This window comes from Giraffa tippelskirchi, chromosome 8 (genome assembly GCF_054371585.1).
Source record: "Giraffa tippelskirchi isolate mGirTip1 chromosome 8, T2T-mGirTip1v1.2.pri, whole genome shotgun sequence".
NCBI lineage: Eukaryota > Metazoa > Chordata > Mammalia > Artiodactyla > Giraffidae > Giraffa > Giraffa tippelskirchi.
Window position 1 is genome coordinate 108,734,746 of NC_137282.1, and position 22,688 is coordinate 108,757,433.

The 22,688-nt window shown below is 40.4% G+C and overlaps 1 protein-coding gene across 1 annotated transcript in view; it reads left to right on the forward strand.

Annotated features, from left to right (window-relative positions):
• The window catches only part of MAP1B (microtubule associated protein 1B), a 94,540-nt gene that overhangs the window by 4,310 nt on the left and 67,542 nt on the right, over window positions 1-22,688 (forward strand). The window contains exon 2 of the mRNA XM_081518517.1: window positions 4,709-4,810. Within this exon, the coding sequence (XP_081374643.1) occupies window positions 4,709-4,810 (102 nt within the window). The remainder of the gene's footprint in view (window positions 1-4,708; window positions 4,811-22,688) is intronic.

Below are 22,688 nucleotides of genomic sequence, written 5' to 3' on the forward strand. Positions count from 1 at the left end.
TAGTTATGCAGGACTCCATGCCAAACCATTGTTATTCCACCAACTACTCCTTGGCACCTCCTTTGTCCCCTTCCTAATTAGTCTCCAAGGTAGACTTAACAGTCATCCCCATTTTTAGCAGTCTCCCCTCCTCCAATTTATTTTGGGACATAGACTACATACACTCACGTCTTGCAAAACTACTTCTAGAGCCTTGTGAAAAGTTTTCATTGCTTCATTTTATTTTATTTTTTTTAAACTAAAACATGTGAAAAATACTAAGTGTCAGTTTGTTTTCAATTGCTGTTAGAGTGTAACTTTCCTCTGGTTAGCATTGGGAATCAGCAGAATTTGTTCATCAGAAAGATAGATGTATGTAACATCTACTGCCCTGGATTTTTAGATGTAAGTTTTGCTAATTACATTGTTATTTATTGAATGCTTTCAGTCTAAGTCTAAATTGGTTAAGAGAATTAAGAACCCAGGAAAGAGTTAGGGCTTTGTTTCCATTTTGTTTTAATGGGAAAACAAAGAGGTGGTGCGAATGAAAAGAAATGTTGGGGAATGATACATTTATTATATCCATCCGTCTTCATACTTTTCAAAATCAAAAGGCAGATGGATTTCTGCTTGTGCTGCTTAATTGGTATTATCTACTAGACGAGTTCTATGATCCAAATATAAGCCAGTCCCCAAACTTAAGGTTGTTAAATTGATGAATCATTGTTAATCTTCTGTAAAGGTTTACCTTTTAAATAAGTTACAACTTTTAATGCCAATAAATAACTTACTATAAATCACTTCTTTTGCTTGTTTCTAATGTAAGATGCCAGCCAAGATCTAAGTTATTTATCATCAGTGCTTTGAAATGATGAACTATGTGTAAGATGAACCTCCCTTGCCTGCATTACACAGAACATATAAATTATGAACATCAACTTGTTGGCTTAAAACAGAAGGAAAAAAAGCAAATTGAAGGTTAAGTCAAGGGGAAAAAAATAGGAAAACTTTTCTCTAAAAAAGAAAACCTTATTGAATTTAGCATTTTCTTTTAATTATTTCTTTATGAGTCTAATCTGACTTCAGATCACTATTTAATATAGTTTTGCAAATAGAATTTTATGGTTGTAGTTAAATAATTTAGGAAATTGGGCAAAAAATATTCAAAAGTCTATTTCTGAGAGGGAGCAACTAAAGCTCATGGAAAAAAATCAACTTGTCATAGGTCCCAGTAGCAGATGGAACCCACGTACCATTTTTATGGTTGTTTCCTTATGCTTTCTGTCTGTTGTTTCTTTCAGGATATAGATTTTAGCCTTAAAATGAGAGGCTTTAAAAAAAATGTTGCTTTTATTAAATAATCCTATAAAATGCTTGCATCATCAATAAACTTGGTGAAGTCTAACCTGTATAAAGTAAGAGGACGTGGCTCTTCCTTATGGTTCACCCTGACTTGTCCTGGGGTTCCTGCCCCCTACCCTCCTGCCACACACACTTTTTTTCTCTTTTTTTCATCTGTTAACTTTCTGTGCACTTAGCCTTCCCTCTGTGCACCGCTCCTCCTGGAATCAGAACTGAGATGGAAAGGCCCTTTGTTCCCCGCTGGTCATCAGGCTAGACAGAGATGGGACTAGCTTCCAGGGCTGGAAGACTCCAGGGGAGTTCTCAGGGTGCCTAGCTATAGGGCAACTGTGGCAGATGCTCTCTGGGCCCAGTTTAAAAAGTGGAGGTAAGGACTTCCTAGTGGTCCAGTGGTTAAGACTCCATGCTTCCAATGCAGGGGGTGACAGGTTTGATCCTTGGTGGGGGAACTAAGATTCCCTCATGCCTCGTGATGTGGGGCATGGCTGGGAAAAGAGGGAAGTGCAGGTTGATTTCCTCCAACTGGTGGAGTTATTTTGCCCCCATGTGAGGAGCCAGTAAGGGCATAGTCATGACAGAGATTTGCTGGAGAAGCAAAGGCCCAGGGAAGAATTTGACCTGGCGTGGTTTGGGGGGATAGTCAAAAAAAGGGCCAGAAAATTCCATGGCTTTTCTCCTCCCCACCAGAGCCCAGGATGACCTCCTTCTGAAAGCCTCTTCGGAACCTCTTTACCAGCACACCACTGTCCCCTCCAGTCATGAACTCAGGGAGGGGACAATGTGAGAAGGGCCGAAGAAGACTTTTTTTTGGTTCTGTGAGCTTTAGAGGGTCCCCTGCTGGCTTCCTCTTAGGCACAAAGGGGAGATATATAAACCAACTGAATGCTGTAAGAGCTTTCATTGAGAGGTACTATTTCCCTTTACTAACATTATCCAGTGGAAGGTACAAAGTAATTACACAGTATTTTCTTTCTAAAATTGGTATAGAAAGTGGCCTGGTTCCAAAATTTTCCTTTTCAACTAAAATAAACCGGTAAATCCATTGTAACCTTTATTTTATAAGTGGTAGCAGTGATTATGCATTCTTAAGATGTAATTTGGCTGGAAATTGCTCCCTTGAAAAAGAGAACCTGAATTTTTAATTTCAGTGGGAGTATAAAAAAGAGAAATAATCATTTTATCAGTTGTTTGCTAATGGAACTTAAAAATTACTAAATGATTTTTCTACTGTTTCATGCTTTTTCCACTTTTAAATTACAAATCATAGAAGCAGAAGTTTATGAAAGAAAATGCAAACGTTTAATTGCCTGTGTCATGACAAGTTAATTGAAGCCAAGGGAAAAATGGCAAACAACAATCTAGAACAAGTCTATGTATAGCCCTAGATGAAGCCATTCAAATAATGTAGCAATTTAGGCATTACTTAGAACAAAGGCAGAAAAATCGTATGAATTTAATTTAAATACATATGTCTCATTATTAACTTATTGACCCTACTTGACAAGCCAGAAGACAAAGGGGAGCTCAGACCTGGAGCATAGATAATCCAGTCAACAATTTCCAATTAAGCAGTTCAGGCAGGGGCTTGATGATTTTCCACGCTAGCTGAATATATAGAATATATATGTGGAAGTCAAATATTTTAATGAATTCAGACCTCTTCACCTGTCAAGCTTTCTGTGGAACAAAAAGGAAACCTCTTTATCAGTTCTGCATGAAAAAGATTCACAAAATCACAACATGCCTTTCTTGTTAAAATTTAAGTGCTCCATTAGCACAAATGCAAACTGAGGCTGTTAATGTTTCCAGGGAGACCCATAAAATTCTCCCTTATAATTTAGCCTCTCTTTAGGAATGTTAACTCTTGCACACCTGACTCCTTCCCATGGATTGTTTGAGAACTATCTACCTCTATTTAGTGGACGTACATCTATTTGAAAATATTTCTCATAATTCAGAAAGGTGTTTGGTGTATCATCTGAAGATATTTTAGATGTATAGTCAACTCAGTTTACAGCATCTTTGTAGTTTGTGTGTGTATCTACATTGATTCTTTGCAGAATAGGAAAACTGAACAAGATTTAAATAGGGGTAAATGCAGATATACTTTAAGAATTTAAGAGGTATGTTTAAGTAACATACTGCCATTTATACTCCCAAATCTGTATGCATGACTTATGACCAGCAAAAATGATTAAACGATCAAGTGTTTATTCAGAGATAGTTCACCTGTGTGATACACCTACGTGTTCAAGTCCCTGCCTTTGGTAGATAGAGAGTAAATGATTGCCCTTCCAGAGATTTTTTCTGGCGGTTGAGGATGCTCCATGCAGGGGTAGAGTCAAGGATACTGCCTACATAATGGTTCTCCCACGAGCCATCTATTTGGGAAGATATAAAAATACACTCCAGAGTTCTGTGATTCCTCAGTTTTGCCTGGCCCTCCCTTCTCTGCTGTTCTCTGGGTTCCCCTTTAGCCACCTCTTTTGGAAGATCAGGAGAGAGGAGGGAGGGAGGGCATCAGCACTCCTTGCCCCCGTGTTCCCCTCACCCCAGCTTCCAGCCCTGTGAACTTTTATGGGAATAGATAGTTCATGGCCCCCAACTCTGTAGAAGTTTATAAAATATAAAAAGTTGCCACATCTCTTTGCCTCTGGATAAGAAAATGCGGGACAACTAACAATTGTGAATGAGAGAGCTGTCTGCCAAGCTAGTCAGGTAAACGCCTGGGAGGACAGGTAGGCCACGTCTTTTAAGATTGAGATCCGCCTTCTTAGCAAAGATCACACACATTTTGATTCATATTCAGGGGCTGAGGAATGAAGGGCAAAAATGGGAGGAGTGAAGAAGAGTAACCAGATACGCATACAAAATGCATATGCACACTGGGAAAACCTTTAAAAACAGACATGTGGACTTGAATGCCAGCCCCTATATTTACTTCCCACCCTCATTCTACGTTTTCTAGCCACGTACAAGTGGACCATGGGAAAGCCAGCAATTGTCTAGTAGCCCCCTAACTGCTACGGAGCTCACCATCTTCCTGTCCTTTCTGCCCCCTCTCAGGAGTAAAGCCTGTCATTTTCCTAATAGCTGTTTTCTTTTGCTCTTCGAGAAGAGCTGCATTTACATATTATGAGGGGCAGAAGTTCAGTCCACACTGCTAGTTATCCTTCCCCTGTGGCCTGGTGGAGAGACCTCCCCCGCCCTCCCATTTTGTGGGCATCCACTGCTGTTCACCAAGCTCTTCAGCAAAAGAGTCTCCACACCCTTCCTTAAAGCCTGAGAAATGCTGCAGTGATGTTTTCCAAACCACAGTGAAATGACTAACTGGTGGTCTGTCATCCGTCTTCCTTTCCTTCCTTAGGAATCCGATCATGGGACACAAACCTGATTGAATGCAATCTGGATCAAGAACTGAAACTTTTTGTATCCCGACACTCAGCAAGATTCTCTCCTGAAGTTCCAGGTGAGGCTTTCAGTTCTATAGAGTAGTCAACCTAGAATTCGAAACAAACAGGCGCTTGGTTGGAAAGCTTTGCCTGGGGCATGGAAAAGACTTCCTTTTATTGCTAAAGAATTCTCTGTGTTTGTTCTTATCAACTAGGTGAGCAAGAAGCCACCTTTTAAGAAAGTCAGCTAACTCTTAAGTTGCCATTGTGTGGGTTTCTATTTTGTGGAGTCTTAGAAGATTTTAAGTTCCAGGGTAAATTTAAAAATTTCATACTTAACTCACTGTACTCTGAGCTTAAGAGATTGTAGTCTATTTAAATGTGAATTTTACTCACATGAAGTTATGAATACAAATTGGATGCTCCCAGAATTCCATAAGCACTCTCCCTCTCAAGAAAATGAAATATGTGTGTTTCTGTATTTTCTATCTCAATGAAACATGTATCATCATTTCATCATTGCATTATCTCCCACTTAGTGTGGGTAAAAGAGTCTGGAATTCCAAACTACTGTTAAGATAGCCTTTCTTTCAGAGATGAAAATGAATACTACTGAATAATTAAAGGTAAGGACACAAAAATTTGTCATTTATGAAGATGCTGCTGCTAACCAGCTGCTTCACTGAGGAGGTAGTCAGACTCACCCACCTTGTCTTCCTCTTGTGAGGGTGACCCATGCTTCTCCCACTTGGTCACATTTGAGGATTATGAACAGTTACTGGTTTGTAAAGACTCAACCTGGGGTGTGTCTCTCAAAAGTTCTGCCATTGATCTATCACAGTTGCCATTTGGCATTTTATTTCTTGAATATCACCTAAATTTTATGTAAAACAGAGACTACTCTTTTCTGTCTTTATGATTTTGTTGTATGATTGCAAATTTTATTGGCATTGACAAAAAAATCAGCAATGAAGTTCAGCCTTTTTGACTGACTGCATCATATTCCATTGGGCTTCTCTGATAGCTCAGCTGGTGAAAAATCTGCCTGCAATGCAGGAGACCCTGGTTTGATTCCTGGGTGGGAAAGATCCCCTGGAGAAGGGATAGGCTACTTGCTCCAGTATTCTTGGTTTTCCCTGGTGGCTCAAATGGTAAAGAATCTGCCTGCAATGTGGGAGACCTGGGTTCAATCCCTGGGTTGGGAAGATCCCCAGGAGGAGGGCATGGCAACCCACTCCAGTATTCTTGCCTGGAGAATTGCCATGGACAGAGGAGCCTGGTGGGCTGCAGTCCATTGAGGTCACAAAGACTCGGACATGACTGAGTTACTGAGTACAGCACAGCAGTATCATATTCCACTGGCCGTGTACTTCCCAAGATTTGAAGCCACTTACAGAATGTCAGCCTCTTCATGCATCACACTTGACTGCAGCAGTATGCCCATGAGACTGGAATCATTCTTCTCTTTCAGTTTGATCTTAGAGTAAAATCCCATACTTTTCAGTTATCAAATGAATCGTAGCTTTCAAGCATGGAGTTGAGTAAATGTATTAAGAAAAACTTAATAAGAGCTGGTTCATTAAAAGTTAAAATTGCTGCAAAGCCATGTGAAAACCAACTCTTAAGTAACTTGGCAATGAGACAAAATGAGAATGGTCCAGAGCCTATCAGACAGCACGTGATTTGCTGAAATTAAGGTACAGTATGTGGTTGTTTATCTCATTGTTATGTCGTATTTTTATGTCTTACACATTTCCATGACTTTTAAAATCATCTTATGAAAAGAAAAATAAGGAAAGTACCCTTTTCCAACAAGTATGTTTCAAAATGTCAAGTTCAAGCTTTTATCCTCTCTCTGTAGGTTGTTTTGGCTTTCTTACTATGACTTTTTTTTTTGGTAAATGAATCCTGTGATGTTCATTGTGTTCATTCATACTTGGATTGACTTGATTCAATGACAGTGTATTACAAAATGAACGACTGCAAGAATTGCTAAAGAATGAACCGTTTTTGAGCCAGAGACCTGGCATTACTCTGTGGACTAGGAAGTTCTGGTCCCCCAAACCACTGCTTTAGCCTATGTACCCCATTATCCCTCTTTTTCCTGCTGAAACCTACAGTAAGGATTGGTTACCTGCCCAGTTATAGCAGTGCTACGCTAGGCTGTGTGTCCAGAGATTGGCCCCTGGACACACAGCACCTTCCCATTCTTGCCAACTCCAAGAAGATGTTACGAGCTTCCCTCCCCAGCCTGATTGCACTGTGCAGGGCTGGGCCTCTCCTCTGAGGACCAAACATCTAGAATGCAGCCCATGAAGGGGAGGCCCTGTGAACCTTCACCTTCAGAGTGGGGTGAAGGTTTCTAACTAAGACTACCACAGACGATAAAAGCACACATCAGGTTCAGTTCAGGTAAGTGAGTGTGCTTTAGAGAGAAAAGATGTTATCTTGGAGGAGGATGCAAAATTGGGGTGAGCAGAGATCAATAGGGTGATTGCTGGATGAACCCAAGGAAGCCTTTAGCTTTTCCTGAACTGATGGAAGGGTTTTACGGGAAATTTTGAGATCTGTTTTTAAGTGGATCCACATCTAGTGTGTCTTCCCCACTCCTGGTACTCGTAGAAGCTGAAGCACGTACCTCAAACCCATAAATGGAGTCAGCTGAACCTCTGCATTTAGAGTTTCAAGAATCTAAGTTAACTGAGAGGCATGGAACAAGAGGAAGGTCAAATCCTTAAAAAAAAAAAAAAAAATAGAGCTGTTCTTAGGGACTTCCTTGTGGTCCAGTGATTAAGACACCACATTTCCACTGCAGGGGGCGTAGGTTCAATCCCTGGTCGGGAAACTAAGATTCCTCATGCTGCGTGGCTGAAAAAATAGGGGGAAAAAAAAGTTGTTTCTTCAGCCAGTTAAAAAAAAAATAACCTAGATAGCGCCTACAGTGTGCCAGGCACCGTGGGATGGGGAAGGGTGAACACACAGTGATGAACAACAAAAAAACAGTCACTACTTTGCTTACTCTTATCTTCTTGTGAGAAGAGCAGGCATTTAACAGTCACATACAGACTAGCATATTTGCACTCTGCATCATGTCCAAACAGTTTTTGTTTCCTTTTGTTTAGGCTAGCAGAGTTATTATATTCATTGTCCTCTCTGACACAAGTGTAGTGGCACTGGGAGCCTGCAGAGACTTGATTCAGGACCCCCGTGGATACCAAAGTCAATGAATGCTCAAGTCTCTTATATGAGATGGCTTCATATTTGTGTGTAACCTATGCACATCCTCTCATATTCTTTAAATCATCTCTAGGTTACTTATAATACCTAATACAATGTGTAATACCTAAAAGCTATGCAAATAGTTGCCAGCCTGTGGCAAATTCCAGTATTGCTTTTTGGAACTTTCTAGAATTAAGTATATATTTTCAATCCTCAGTTGGTTGAATCTGTAGAGAAGGATCCTGCGGATACAGAGGCCCAGCTGTAGGTGGGGAACTAGGATTGCTCTTCTGTGTGTTTTACATTCATGTTATTATACCTCTGTTGCTATTTTTAAGAATTGGAGATCTCTTATAAAGGATTGGTGACAGCCTCAAGGGCAGGTAATGGATCGCGCGGCAGCATGGCCAGATTTGTGCATGTGTACTCGTTCAACCCTTGTACTAGTTTTTAAATATGGTTTTGAGATTCAGCTGGCTTGTTTCTTTAAGATTGCAGGTCTTGTGGAATGATTTAGTCATCTTGAACGAATATTCTTTGAGCAGGATGCTGGAATGTGTTACTTTCTGTGCAGAAGGTGAGGGTCGTCTACTGAATGATGAGGTCACGCGTCCTCTGGTTCCCCTTCCCCAGAATGTGAGCCCTGGGGTCGCCAAGTGCTGCCTGCCTCTGGCATACTCGAGTTCTTGGAATGGCCAGTCATCTAGGGTCATCTTACTCTCTCAGAGCGGTCGCAGCATCGACTTCCTAAAAATCCTTCAACAGATGTCTGTGTGGCGGGGGCTGGTCTGTGCTGATTAGCCCTGGTATACCACCACTCCTGGCCACATCTAAGGTGGACTCAAGTGAGACCCGTTCTCTTGAGAGAAGAGGTCAGGTGTTGCCTGACGAACACTCCCCAGTGTTCTCACTCAAGCCAAAGTTCAACGATTGAGTCTTTTCACAACAGAGCAACAGTCTTATATTTCCTTATGTGTCCAAATTCAAATACAGTCATAAATTTTTTTTTAATTTTTCTATGTGTTTTTTGTACCTTAATCATGCTGGATGAGAATCATTTTGGTAAATCTTCTCACGAGAATTGAGCTGGGTTTACCATGCTGAATGGAATTTATTTCACTCTCCAGTCCTATTTGCTTTTCTCCCTAACTTAACTTTAGCTCTATCTGCCTCTAACAGCAGAGAAGGGGACATGGAAAGTGTCCCATGATTGCCTGTGTTAGACAACATTTCAAAACAACAAACAAATTCCTAGGACGAGGGATACCAGAATGAAAATTAATTTCAATCTTTTTCTTTTTTCATCATTTTGCTACATCTGTCTGCTGTAATAATTAAACATTTTTGTTAACCCAGATCCTCACCAGCAACATAATGCAAAGTCTAGATCCTAGCTCTAAAAGTTATTTGCTGTAGGATCTCTGACAAGTTACCTAACCGTCCTGTGCCTCAGTTTGTTGCTTGTAAAACGGTGATGATCACTTCTACCTCATAGTTTTTATGAAGATAGAATGAATTAATTTGTGTCAAGATGTTGAACCAGTGCTTATCACACAGTAAAACGATACATGTAAGCTAGTAGTAAAATTGCCTCCCTTGGTGAAAATCTATCGGACTTGTATATTTGCTGATTATTATTATCTAGGGGAAGTGGTGGCTTTATATATTGGCTGGCTTCCTTTTTGTAATAATTAAAAAAATTATTTTAAGGTGTTTCTTAGAGAAACAGTTGCCTTCAGCATTGTCAGAAGGCACATGGCTGGTTGCTGGTTATGTGTAGGGGGCAGCAACATTGCATGGCTGAGTTTAGGAAAGTCCTTTGGGTGTGAGAGCAAAATGGAGGAGATGCATTAAGGTGCTGACATAGCAGGACCTCAGGGCACGGTTGAAGACTATTTGCAAAATGGTCCTGTCCCTGCCTGTGCTGATGTGAGCAAAGGTGCTAGCTGGCTTTCCTGCTGTGATAATAAGTCCATGGGTAACATCTTCTGATCTTTCCTATTCCTTGTTTCTCTCTTCTCTCCAAACAACAAGTGACTATAGATTTTGCCAGTTTTAAGAAACTGAGATTTCTTGTGGTTTATTTTCTTAGTCAACTGAATAAATAGTGAGACCTTGGCATGTGTACATTTTGTCACTAGTTTTACAACTCCTAGATCACATTCACAAAAAGCTTTATATGGTGTGATTGACCTTGTGATGTGTGTATGGGTGGTTCTGTTTAAGAATCCATGCCTTTTCTTCAGAAGGTAAATAAACCACAGATTTGTGCTGAGTGACTGCTAAAAATATCTGGCCTCAAGATTGCTTTTTGATGGAGAATTGAAATCAAGCCCTTTGAATTTAACTCATGCGAATCCCTTCCTCCCTTTGACATTAATGAGGCAAGGATTTACATTTGCCGGTAGACTGATAAGAAAATACTAAAATGCTTAGAAAAGGTCTAAGAATGTTTGCAGTCATCTTCTTTCTCTGTCTAGACTTGTATGTTTAGTCTGTCATTGTACAGAATTATAGCCTAATTGTATGCGCCTAGAATACATCAACCCCTCTATGACAGCCAGTAATGAATGTGTTTTCAGCCCTGCTCCTAACCTTTGAAAGATAAAGCACACAACTATACTTTCACTTGCATTTGAGAGGCTGACTTAACCCTCAGGGACCCTGTGATTTCTGAGGGAAAGCAGACGCTTTATCCTCCTGTTTTCTCTCTCAGCACACACACAGGTTCAGGCACTTGCCCACAGGCCCATCGGGCTCATCTTTTCTCATTGCATCATCATTCGAGGTTATAGGAAGAATCCTGGTCTTAGAAGAAACACGGCAAATAAAGAGCCTTATTTTTGTGGAAGTAACCAGACCTCTGTTTAACATCCCTTGAGGTCATTGCCGCCCGCCTGGGAAGGGGTCTCCCATTTTCATGCAAATTGCTCGCCTTTCTCGGCTGGCCCCCTGCCCTCAGCCTTCCCAGCCCCTCCTGCTCTGTGCTCCCGCCCCGGTGCTCCCATTCACACGCTGCCGCAAACCTTGCCTGCTTGCCCCCACTCGAATTCCTCTGGAACAGTGAGAGGTCCAGACTTTCCGAGGAGAAGATCCAGAATTTGGTAGTGTATGCAATACTAAGCGTAATTCCTGTGAGGTTTACAGTTGGCTCAACTTTGAGAGTGAGCGATCCTTTATATTCATAGATCCTTATCGTGCACGTGATTGTTTTTGTCTTTCTGGTGCAGGTGTGGTCAAAGGAATAAAATGATGTTTCATTGGCCTGTGCGGGCACCTTCATTTCCCAGGGTTGTTAATGAAGGCTCATTCAGACCATCCTAGAAATACCCATTCATCTCACTTTTTTTTTTTAAGAGTCAAAAGGATGCTTTACTCTGCTGGCTGTAATGGCTCTCATGCAATTGCTCCTCATGAGCAATGTGGAGCCACTCAACACAGGCAAACACAGGCAGGAGGGGAGCTGAAAATTGGCTGCCTGGGCCCAGTAGCCATTTGGGGGATCGTCAATGACCCCGCCATTAAATCCGACTAAGTGCATCCAGAACAGCTGCTCCCGTCGCCCACCAAGGATGGCATCTTAATGCTGAATGTCAGTGCTTTTGTCTTCATTTCCAGAGACCAGAGAGCCCTGGGTTTTTGCTAGACTTGTTGTTGGTGGTGGATGGGTGTTCGTTTGTTTTTTTAAAGCTGGCCACCACAGCCGGCGGCTCAAGCCCCTTTACTTTTTTTTACTGCCTGCTTTTGTGTGTTTTCTGTAGGGTATTTTGTTCAGCATCTATGAAAACAGGCTAGAAAGAATGGTGGAAGATGAGGAATAAAGCATAAGCTTTTTAAGCTTTTTTTAAGAAGTCAAGTCATATTTTTGAGTGTTTATTAAGAAGCCGGGAATTGTAAAGGGTTCCACAGAAGAATTAGGTATCCCCACTGGTCATAATTTAGTTAGGAAAATAAGTCATTCACAGCTTAAAAAGAACACAAACAGTGCTTCCTTCATTTAAGACCTGTGTGTGTGAAAGAGAGACACACACACACGGAGGAGTGTGAGGGCAGATTTAGTCCAATTCCTAAAGAAGAGAGAGGGTGAGGAATGGAGATCATAGCAAGCATTGCATTTTGATTGTTCAACCACAGATTTAGTCACAGTGATAAAGGTTACCCAGGTACCAGCACCCCCACCCCAGCCACAATCCGAGCCTAATTAAATGTTACCCAGGCGACAGCAAGCATCCAAACATTGTGCCCCAAGGCTGACGCCTTTGGTTTTCTCGGCTGCGGTCTATGGGTGATGTCTATGGCATATGAAGTCAGATTTCCTTGGTCCTCGAGAAATGTGAGAAAGTAAGAAGTGTCCCTGGGGAAGAGCCCTTAAAAATGGACCACAGGGATGGGAGAGATGAACATCAACGTGAGACGAAAATAATGTTTTAATAAGCTGTTTCAACCAGTGTCAAAGACTTGCCTCCAGTCAGGACTGGTAAGGGGACTGCTGACCGAAAATGCAACCCTACATATGATTTAAAAATAAAATTATCTAATTAATAATGAACACTAAGGCCCAGGGAAGGTGGCATTCTGTGGGAGGTGGCTCCTTCTCCAGTTAGAGCATCCGCCATTTTAAAGACACCCAACTAAATTGCCTCTGAAAATTGCTTTGTGCAGTTGATTGCCTGAGGGGTTGAGATAAAATATGAACATCCCCAGGGCTGCCTGCATTTGGAAAGCCCTCTGAACCTGCCCTTTAATGGCCCTTTCTTTCTTAATCATCTGATTCTCATTGGAGTCTGAGTAAGTGAGGCACAGTGGAGCATTTTGGACCAAATTCTTAGATTCCCTGTTTGCATCTCCCATGTATAGTCGGGGGAAGGGACAACTGCTCCCCTGAGGGGGCACCGCACCTTGGTCCACCTTGCCCCTAGGATGCTACTCCATATAGATGATGCTTTTTGGTTGCTGAAATGTCAGTCAATGGAAATGCCGCATTTGGAGAAGTACTAGATAGCAATGAAACTGAAGATGAGATATTTGATAAATTCTGCATCTCAGGCCGATGACACTCTTAGAGCTCCTCAGCCTTTGAGCAGTTGTTTTCTGCTTTCTAAATGCTTATCTGGAGGTTGAGACCTGTGTAAAAGACCAGCAAAAGAGGCATGAAAACTGACTGATGGAGCTCCTCCCGTTTAATGTTTGTGTGCATGCATGAGAGGAGGAGAGAGGGATAGCTTCTCATAAGGTTTCCCAGGTGGCACTAGTGATAAAGAATCGACTTGCCAACGCAGGAGACGCAAGAGAGGCAGGTTCAATCCCTGGGTTGGGAAGATCCCCTGGAGGAGGGCATGGCAACCCACTCCGGTATTCTTACCTGGAGAATCCCGTGGACAGAGGAGCCTGGCGGGCTACAGTCTAGAGGGTCTCAGAGAGTCAGACAGGACTGAAGCAATTTAGCATACCATAAAGTTGCATCCTGAAGCATGCACTGCATACCTTATATATTCTAATTGATTGGAAAGGAGATAATCCTTTCACATTATATGGTGTGTCTTTTGAGAAGGTGCCCGAGTATCAACCAGTCTGTTATTAAATATTTATGTGGTATTTCCTGCAGCAAGACACAGTTCCAGTTCCTAGTTCTGCAGACCATAAGAAGTGTAAGTAAGACTATCCCTGGGACTTGTTTACAACTGAGCATGAAAATAAGATAAACAGAACAAGCTAGGGTATAATATGCAAATGAGAATTTTGCAAGCGAGAACCCTCCTGTAATTTTTTTTGTTCAAGCTTTTTTTAAAAATACACATGCATAAAAATATGCACTAAAATTGTATTACCTATACAAATTGAGGCATAAGTACAACAGATCTAATGCAGTGGATTCCCTCTGTGATCAAGGAATTTTGGATTCATACTGAATTAATTATACCCTATTTGGGAGATACATTTTAAGGCCTTTAATTTAATTATGAAAAGATTGAAAGTTTAAGGATTCTCCCCCTTCCCCCCAAAAAGATCCTGTGAGAACAGAACTGCTGAACAGAATGTAAAGGCTTGATTTCAAGATTGTCTTCATCTTTGAGAGCTGGAAAATTATCCATTGGCAGACTCAAGCCACTTGGGAGAGATTGTGAAAGTGAAAGGTTTTATGGAAATAAATCTGAAGTAATTGGTTCACTGCCCCAGGCCAGAGTGGACACTTCTGAGAGAGCAGGGAGAGGGCAGGGAGGGGATGTCTGTTGTGAGCTGCTTCCCAGGATCAACCCCCGACCCCCCCACCTCTGAGTCCTCTGAGCTTGACCAAGTCGGCGGTTCTGGGCCACAGCTGAAATTGCCGTTGCCCATGTGGCTCTCTGAAAAGTTGCTGTGCAGCCTTTCCCTTTCTCGCAAAGCTAGGGGGCTAGACTAGACTGGGGCTTCCCAGGTGACTTAGTGGTAGAGAATCTGCCTGCCAAGCAGGAGGCACTGGTTAAATCCCTGGAATGGGAAGATCCCCTGGAGAAGGAAATGGCAACCCACTCCAGTATTCTTGCCTGGAGAATTCCATCGACAGAGGAGCCTGGTGGGCCACAGTCCATGGGTCACAAGAGAGTCTGACACGACTTGGCGATGAAACAACAACAAAGACTAGATTAGGGAATCTGAAGCTTTGTTCTGTCTGCCGTTAGTTCTGTAAAACTTTCATAGAGAGCCAGCAGGGAAGAATTTCATGGTGAAATAAGTCTGAGAACTTACAGCAGATCTTATTTTTTGAGGAGTCATAAATTATGTAGCTGCATGTCAATAAACTTGTTCAATTTTGTATAACCATAAATGTCCTTTCCTGTTTGACCTGCCACTTCTGCTACTGCTGTCTCCCAGGGATCTTGATTTCTGTAGAACACAATTTGGGAAGGGATGGACTAAGTGATCTCTGAGTCCCTTCCAGATTTCGTATTCTGTGATTCATGAACTTTTACTAAATTGTCTCTATTCTGAAATATAGACGGGAACTTGTCCTATTTGCTGTTTAGCTTAAAATGGTTTTTAATCCAGGTTTTAAAATGTCAGCGAAAGAATTTAGTTTAGAAAATCTGCCTGTCGCGTCTGCTAGGATTATTCATTTTTAGGTGAAGATGCACAGCTTTATGAGACTTCAACTAATTTCCCAGTTTGTGAATTCTTGGCCCTTGGTTTTTCCCATCTGTCCGTACCTTGCCAGACAGACCCAACAAGACGGAACTTAATTGTGTTTGCACAGTGCCAAACACCTGCATGGAAAGTATTTCAAAAGTCAAATTCTTGAGTGTGTTGTCTACATAATGCCAAATGGGAAATAGCTGCATTTTTTTCCCATTAAAATTAGAATTTCCACATTGATGTTTGGTGCTGCATTGAGCTTCAGATTATTTTCTTATTCACACATCTTTGGGAGGAGGCTGAAGACTGAACCTCCTGAGTTCTGGGGATCATCTCTAGGTTGTGTGTATTAAAAGCACCAGGGATCTTGTTTGCTCTGGATAATTGAGGATGGCCTGCACTTTAATATGCGTGATCAGCTATGCATATCTTGTCCTGTGAACCAGCAATTAGCACAACACAATTTCACAAGTCAGTGCATGCAGATATGAACACCCTTGGGAAGCAATGCTCAAATCATTACTGACAGTGTACATCTTGCATACAGGTAATCATGATCAGAAAGCCATGATTATCCAGAAGGAAAAGTGATTTTTATGGTAATGTGTCATGTGGTTGACTCTTGGTATCTAGGTATCTAATACCTTTGAGGTAACAATTTCAGTTTTAACCTCTCCATAATTTGATCGTGTTTGCAAAAAATGTTTAACTCACTCCCTATGACCTACATGTAATTATTATCTTTACAATAAACCTTATAGAGTGTTCTAAACCCAAATGAAATAGTCTTTGTACCAAAAACATTATTGATAATATCTCTATGGATGAGAAGAATGGTGGTGTGGTTTATATTCTAGGTGAGAGAGACTTGCCGATAATTCCTTATATTCCAATAATAAGAAAAGATTATACTTTTCTTCTTTTTTTGCAAATTTTAGAATCTAATTATACAGTCCTTTCTTTAATATATACCCTGAAATATATCTAGAATTGACTTAGAATTCCTAAACCAAATTTGTTTCCTCAGCTCAGGGTATGTTTAAACTATTTATTAAAAATGTGCACTTAGAAATCTGTTGTTCCCTTTGATTATGGTGATATTTTCAAAGGGAGTTTTTAATAACTATTGTACTTTTGGGGCAAATATTGGTATTTTACTGAAACAAAGGCCAAGAGAGTTGCACTTACAGAAGAGAACACACTTTGCCTCCTACTTGGAAACCAAACTCAGAACACTCTAAGTGAGCTTTCCTTAGATGATTTGGGAGGAAAACACTAGTGGTCACTGCACTGTCTATATAGGGGTGTGCTGATTAGAAGCAAGTTCTTGTTACTGAAACATTAGTGAGCAAACCATTTACACTGAGTTGTCCAAATGGCCACCTCAATACTAATATGGTTGTCTTTCTATATAAAACAGCGATTTCCCTGGAAATTATACGGATTCTTGAAAAGAGTCATTGATTCTAAATATTGCAGTGGAACTCAGAACTGCTGTAAAGAAAGAAGGGGAGTGTGGAGAAAGAGAGGATGACAAACTTTAGGTAGCTTTAAAAAAATGTGATTTTGCAAAACATGCGTTAGCCCACTGCATTTACATTGTCCTGTTACACATACAAACACTCCACTCCTAGGTCCTAACCATTTTTCCTTTCTGCTTCCTGTGTCTCATGATTCGAAAACATGAATTTTTAAATAGAGAACTGTCTTCTCCATTATACCATTTTCCTCCTAATGAGCTAATAAACACAAAAACCCAACCAAGTAAAGGAAATGAGAAGTGAGGTTATTTTTAAAGGCTTAATGCCTATGCTTTAAGGTTATCCAGAATAGCTTTAGATCCCGGGAATAGACAGGTTGCACAGCTAAAGTTGTGTAACATTTACACACATGCATGTAATTAATTACATGTGTGTGGTTTCCCAGGTGGCACTAGTGAGTAAAGAACCTGCCTGCCAATGCAGAAGACTTAAGAGATGTGGGTTCAATCCTGGGGTTGGGAAGATCCCCTAGAGAAGGGCACGGCAATTCACTCCAGTGTTTTTGACTGGAGAATCCCATGGACAGAGGAGCGTGGCGTGCTGCGGTCCACGGGGTCACAAAGAGTTGGACACAACTAAAGTGACTAAGCATGCACACAGGAATGACTTTGCTTTTGTATTATTTGAAAAACATCTTTTTCATTTAAAGACGCATGCCAACAGCCAAATAAATACCTTTTAGTGAAAAAGTGACTATTTCATGGGGGATCACCTCCTTTACTTCTATTGTTTTATCATCTGTATCACTCAAGCTTTTTCCCCCAATCTAATATCACCTATTGCCTCAGTTTCCCTTTTTTTTCCTTCCCCCTTTTCCTAATATTCTCCTTCCTACTTTCCAATCACAGTCTTCTTTGCAGTCAGTAATGCTGGTATGAGTTATTTTAAAACATCTAACAAGATCATTGTCTTGAAAAAAGCATTATATTGTGTATTCGTTATTCATATTATTATAAAGTGTCTTTTTTTTAATTATTTTATACGTAGAACAGAGACTATTTGGAGCCTTTGGAATAACATTCCAGCATATAAATATAAATGAAATAATTTGGCAAATTAACTCATTTTGGAGTCATCTAGAAATATGATTCTGTCATCAGATGGAAATTTCTGTTGTTGCAATCCTTTAGCCAGCAAATGGATTTTCTATGCTTAGTAAGCAGACTCATCAAAAATATGAAACCAGTTGTTAAAAAACAAAACAAACAAAAAACCCAAGCTTCAACTTACAACTTCTGAAGAATGAAAAGAAAACCAACCAAGCAAAAACCTACTTTGACTGAAAAAAATGGAGACCAAAGACCTTGAACCAAGTAATTGTAGGGCTAGATTTTTAATCTTTCAGAATTCTAACTTTTCAGAGATGGCTTTTTCCAAATTACAACTGGATGATAAGAGAAAAGGAAAGCAATTATGTCATAACCTCAGAACTAAGGAGACCTTATGCTAATGTCCCTTAATAAAGAACCATGAAACAGTGCCTGGCACATTGTACTGGCTTAGTGTGACGAGGAAGAAGAGGTGGCATGGGTTTTAGAACCTATAATTAGCTCTTAGGTTTGGAGAATAAGCTGTATAAGAAATCTGAAAATTTGTAGTGATTATATTGCATTTCTTTATTACAGATTTCCTTTAAATTTTGAGGTATGGCAAAACATTTATTTACAAGCTATTGATTGCTTTCAGAAACTTGGTAACCTAGAAGCTCTGGTTAAGAGCCGGTGTCTTGAGAAGCAATGGACAGAATCCTTGGAGGATGGAAGTAGGGGACAGAAAATGTGTTCCAATCCCAGTTTTACTGCTAAGTAGATTGTGCTATCGTGAACAAATTCTTTAGCATTTATGAACTTCAGTTTCATTATCTCTAAGATTTTATGCTCAGTACTTGTAATATAATACCAACCCATAGTGAAAAGAGTGATTTATATATTTAAAAAAATGGTTTGCCTGCAAAGTTGATATGCATAGCTAATGTGTAAAGCCAAGATGTGTTGTTAGTGTAAAGTCCTTTAGAATTGTTAGGATACAATAACTTGCTTGGCTGAGCAGTGCATGAAAACATGTTGTTGTTTTTTGTCACTAAGTTGTGTCCTACTCTTTTGCAACCCCATGGACTATAGCCTGCCAGGCTCCTCTGGTCCATGGAATTTTCCAGGCAAGAATACTGGAGTGAGTTGCCAGTTCCTTCTCCAGGGGATCTTCCTGACCTGGGATCGAACCCACATCTCCTGCATTGACAGGCAGGTTCTCTACCTCTGAGCCACCTGGGAGACCCTCGGTGTATTCATTTCACAAACACATGTTGCTTGTCTGATGGGGCTGGTACTGTGTCAGATACTAAGGTTAACAATAGTAAGCAAAATAAATAAATCCACATCTCCTACAGGGTCTCCCATGGAGCTTTCAGTCAAGGTAGGGAAGCAGATATTAATCAAATAGTCATATAAATATGTATCACAATCTGTGTTAAGTTCCAGGGAAGAAAAGATGGTGCTATATAACGATATAAAAGAAGAAATTGACCTATAAGGGGAAAGTGAGAGCTAAGAATAAATCTTAGCTCTAGAGCTAAGATTTATGGTGAATGCTCGTTATTTTATATTAAACATTGGGCACTGTATTTATCTTTCCATTTGAATGCAACATTAGCAATTCAGCCTAGTTTTACAGGTTCTAGAGTATACAGATATTTTTTAACTTTTGCAGAGGTCAATGTGAGGTTACCATAACACATTTGTTAAGAATAGGAACAATTAAATAGACATGATTTAAAAATATTTCTATGAAGATATTAACATTCTTGTGTGGATTCCACTACTTTGAGTTAAGAGTGAAAATAAGAGGAAACTCTCTGAATATTCACTGACCTCTTAAAAGCATGGGCTTAATTACAAGTTTGCTGGGCTGCAAAAATCCCCATGAGAGGAAACTGAAGCAACTAAAATTTCTGAATCAGAATGTGAAGATTTGTGTTACAAAATAATTATGGTTCCTGAGTCCCCCTGGAACATCCTTCATATACATGGTGCTTAGAGGTTCACTCGTTACCTTCTTCCCAGCATCTTCCCTGTGCTTCCTTGAGGGATACTCACCTAGAAATTGCAGGGCTGTGTTAGGTCAGGCATCTCTTACTGATGTTTTCTTCTCTTATCTTTTTTTCTTTAGATCAGTTATAAGCAACTTTCTTGCATCATATATCTGATCATTTGTCCTTTACCTTCTGGTTCAATGTCCACTTCTCTTGCATGTCAGTTACTATCTCTTGGCCCTACTTGATGAAGTATCTAAAATCTCAACTTTTATATATAAAAATAATTTTTCTTTAACTGGAGGATATGACCATAATCATCCATGTATTATTTGAAACCGGTGTCCCTTATTGGGAAAAATAAAACCTGACTTTTTCATTAAGTCTAGTATAGAACAGGTTTTCTTTTTCTATGTAGGATTTTATGTGAAGATACTAAAAATTCAGTTGCATACAGATTAACTCTCTTAGTCATGTGTTTACTCCCAAATCTTGGCTAGTCTTCTGATGTTATCTGAAATTAAAATATGTTGCAAAGAAATGTTGAGACAAATATTTTTCATTATTTTTTTTTTTTCCTGACATGCTCTCGAACCCTTTCAGACTGCAGACTTTGGTTTTTATTCAGGTGCAAAGTTCTTTTCTGTATATTATGATCATTGTCTCTGTTCCTGTTCTGATTTCAGCCTTAAGAATATATATAATTCTTACAACATTAATAGTATAACTTCTACTTATCCTCTGTCTCATAATTTTGTCTTTGATCTTTTTCCACATGTTCTAGAACACCTCACATTTGCCTTGTACATCACGGTCAGTGTTCCTGCAGGATTTGTTCTTCCCTTTATTGCTGATTTAATTTCTGCTCTTGCATTTTATCTTTCCCAGAATTCTTTTAATTCCACTGGCTTCTTTTTCGGTCTCTACCTATAAATTCAGCCCACTCTTATTTTTATTGTTCTCTGTCATCTCACAGAGATGATGTCTGCCATCTTGGGCCGAGTGTCATTTTCTAAAATTTTATTTGCTTCCCTATGGGAATTCATTTTTAGAGATGTCTTCCACCAAGCCTCAAGACACTGCTCCTTTTTTCTTGTGCTGTAGTCTTCTCAAAGGTCCCATTTTTTCTGTTTATTTTGTTCTTCTTGTAACACAAAGGTCTGTCGAGGCACAGCATTTGCTAACAGAGGGTTGCAGAGACTCCCTAGTGATCCCCACTGCCCACTTGGGTGCTGGCAGTTTCACCCCTTCATAACTGGACCCCGGAAGTCGGATTCAAGTGCATATTCCCACTCTGTGTTTGTGGTCCAACGTGTGACTCGGGGTGCAGGCCTAGGAAGTGATGATGCGGCTTTGCTGTCAGAGCTTCTGCCTCTGATAGAGAATTCGGTGGGACCTGCAGCTCTGCTTTGTACAGATACGATGTGAGATCACCACGCACAGCATGGGCTCCTCTGAGTTCTTCCTCTCTCTGCTTCTACTTGTAGGTGCTTTTCCTTAGAAGCCAGTCAGCTCAGGTTGTAATGAAGAATGGCGATAGTTTTCTTCCCCTAGTCTCTGGAGTTCAGAAGGTGAAGAGCTGGAGGAGGTGTGGGGAGTGGGGGGAGCGAAGGGACCAGTTACCGTGCTGTAAGGGACTGAGACTCCTTTTACTGGTCTTTGCCTCCTAGACTTAGGGGCAGATGTTGAGAGAGCAAGTCCAGTAAAATGGTGAAGAGCAGAGACTCAGCAGCTGGAGTGCCCAAGTTCAAATACAAGCTCTACCTCATGCTTTAGTTCCTTCTGCCACAGTTTCCTCATCTGTAAACCTACCATTAGAGGACTTATGTTCGTCGTCTATAAAGACGACTTATAAAGATTTGGTGGCATTAGGACACGTAAAGCATTGAAAGAGTGGATGGAACATACCAAGTGCTCTAGGAGTGTTAGCTGTTGTTGATAATATTAATATGTGCTGCTCAGTAGCTCGGTCATGTCCAGCTCTCTGCAACCCCATCTACTGTAGCCCGCCAGGCTCCTCTGTCCATGGGATTTCTTAGACAAGGATATTGGAGTGGGCTGCCATGTCCTTCTCCAGGGGATCTTCCCGACCCAGGAATTGAACCTACATCTCTTGCGTTTCCTGCATTGGCAGGTGGATTCTTTAGGTACTGTTTCTCTGGGGTGAAGAGTGTGTTCAAGAGTGTCTGAAAACGTGCATTTAAGTTTCTGAACCCCTCTATCCCCCAGCCTTTCAGCACATGGCCATCTCTTTAAATCACCATGGTCAATTTTCTGATTTTATATATTTTCATGAATGTTTCCGAAATTCATAAATTTGCATAAGGATATATTGGGCACTTTCGCTACCACATTAACCCACCAGCCTTCCTAACGTCCAACTTAAAGTAATAGTTAAGTGATACAGTCTTCATCTGTGAAAATCTGTAATGCATACAGGATGTGGTACCATTTTGTTATCTTGGATACTTCAAAATCATATTTTTAAGACCGAGTGGTACATGTCATTTGTACAGAACATATTCTCTGGTAAACTTGCGTTGTGCTTGCTGTGTGTTGTGTACGGGGTGGGGGCAGGCTGTACCAGGTCTCCTCTCCTCCACCCCCACCCCACCGCCAGGCAGGCGTGGTGAGTTGACTGGGTCCCTCCTAGGAAGATTTTCTTTGTTTTTGTTTTTTAAGCACTTTAACCTGAAAATCCCTTAAAAAAAATACTAGTATAACATATTTGGTAAAGTAAAATATTGGTTTAGAGTACAAAATACATATACGTTATTTAGAATGAGAATAGTGTGCTGTTTATCATGAAACCAATCCTTTCATGCTTCCACAAATTCTAATAAACTTTGTCTATAGCCTGGAGGGGAATAAAATTTTTGTTAATGATGAATGCTTTTAATCTGTTTAAAGAAATGAATTAAAAATGTTAGCAGGAAAAGCTGATTCATTTTTATGTAATGTTCAAATGGCCTGTAACATTTGCTACTCTATAAAATCTACAGTATTATTCAAGCATGATTTGTTTGGGCTTACGAACAGAAAAGCCTGGCAGGCTAC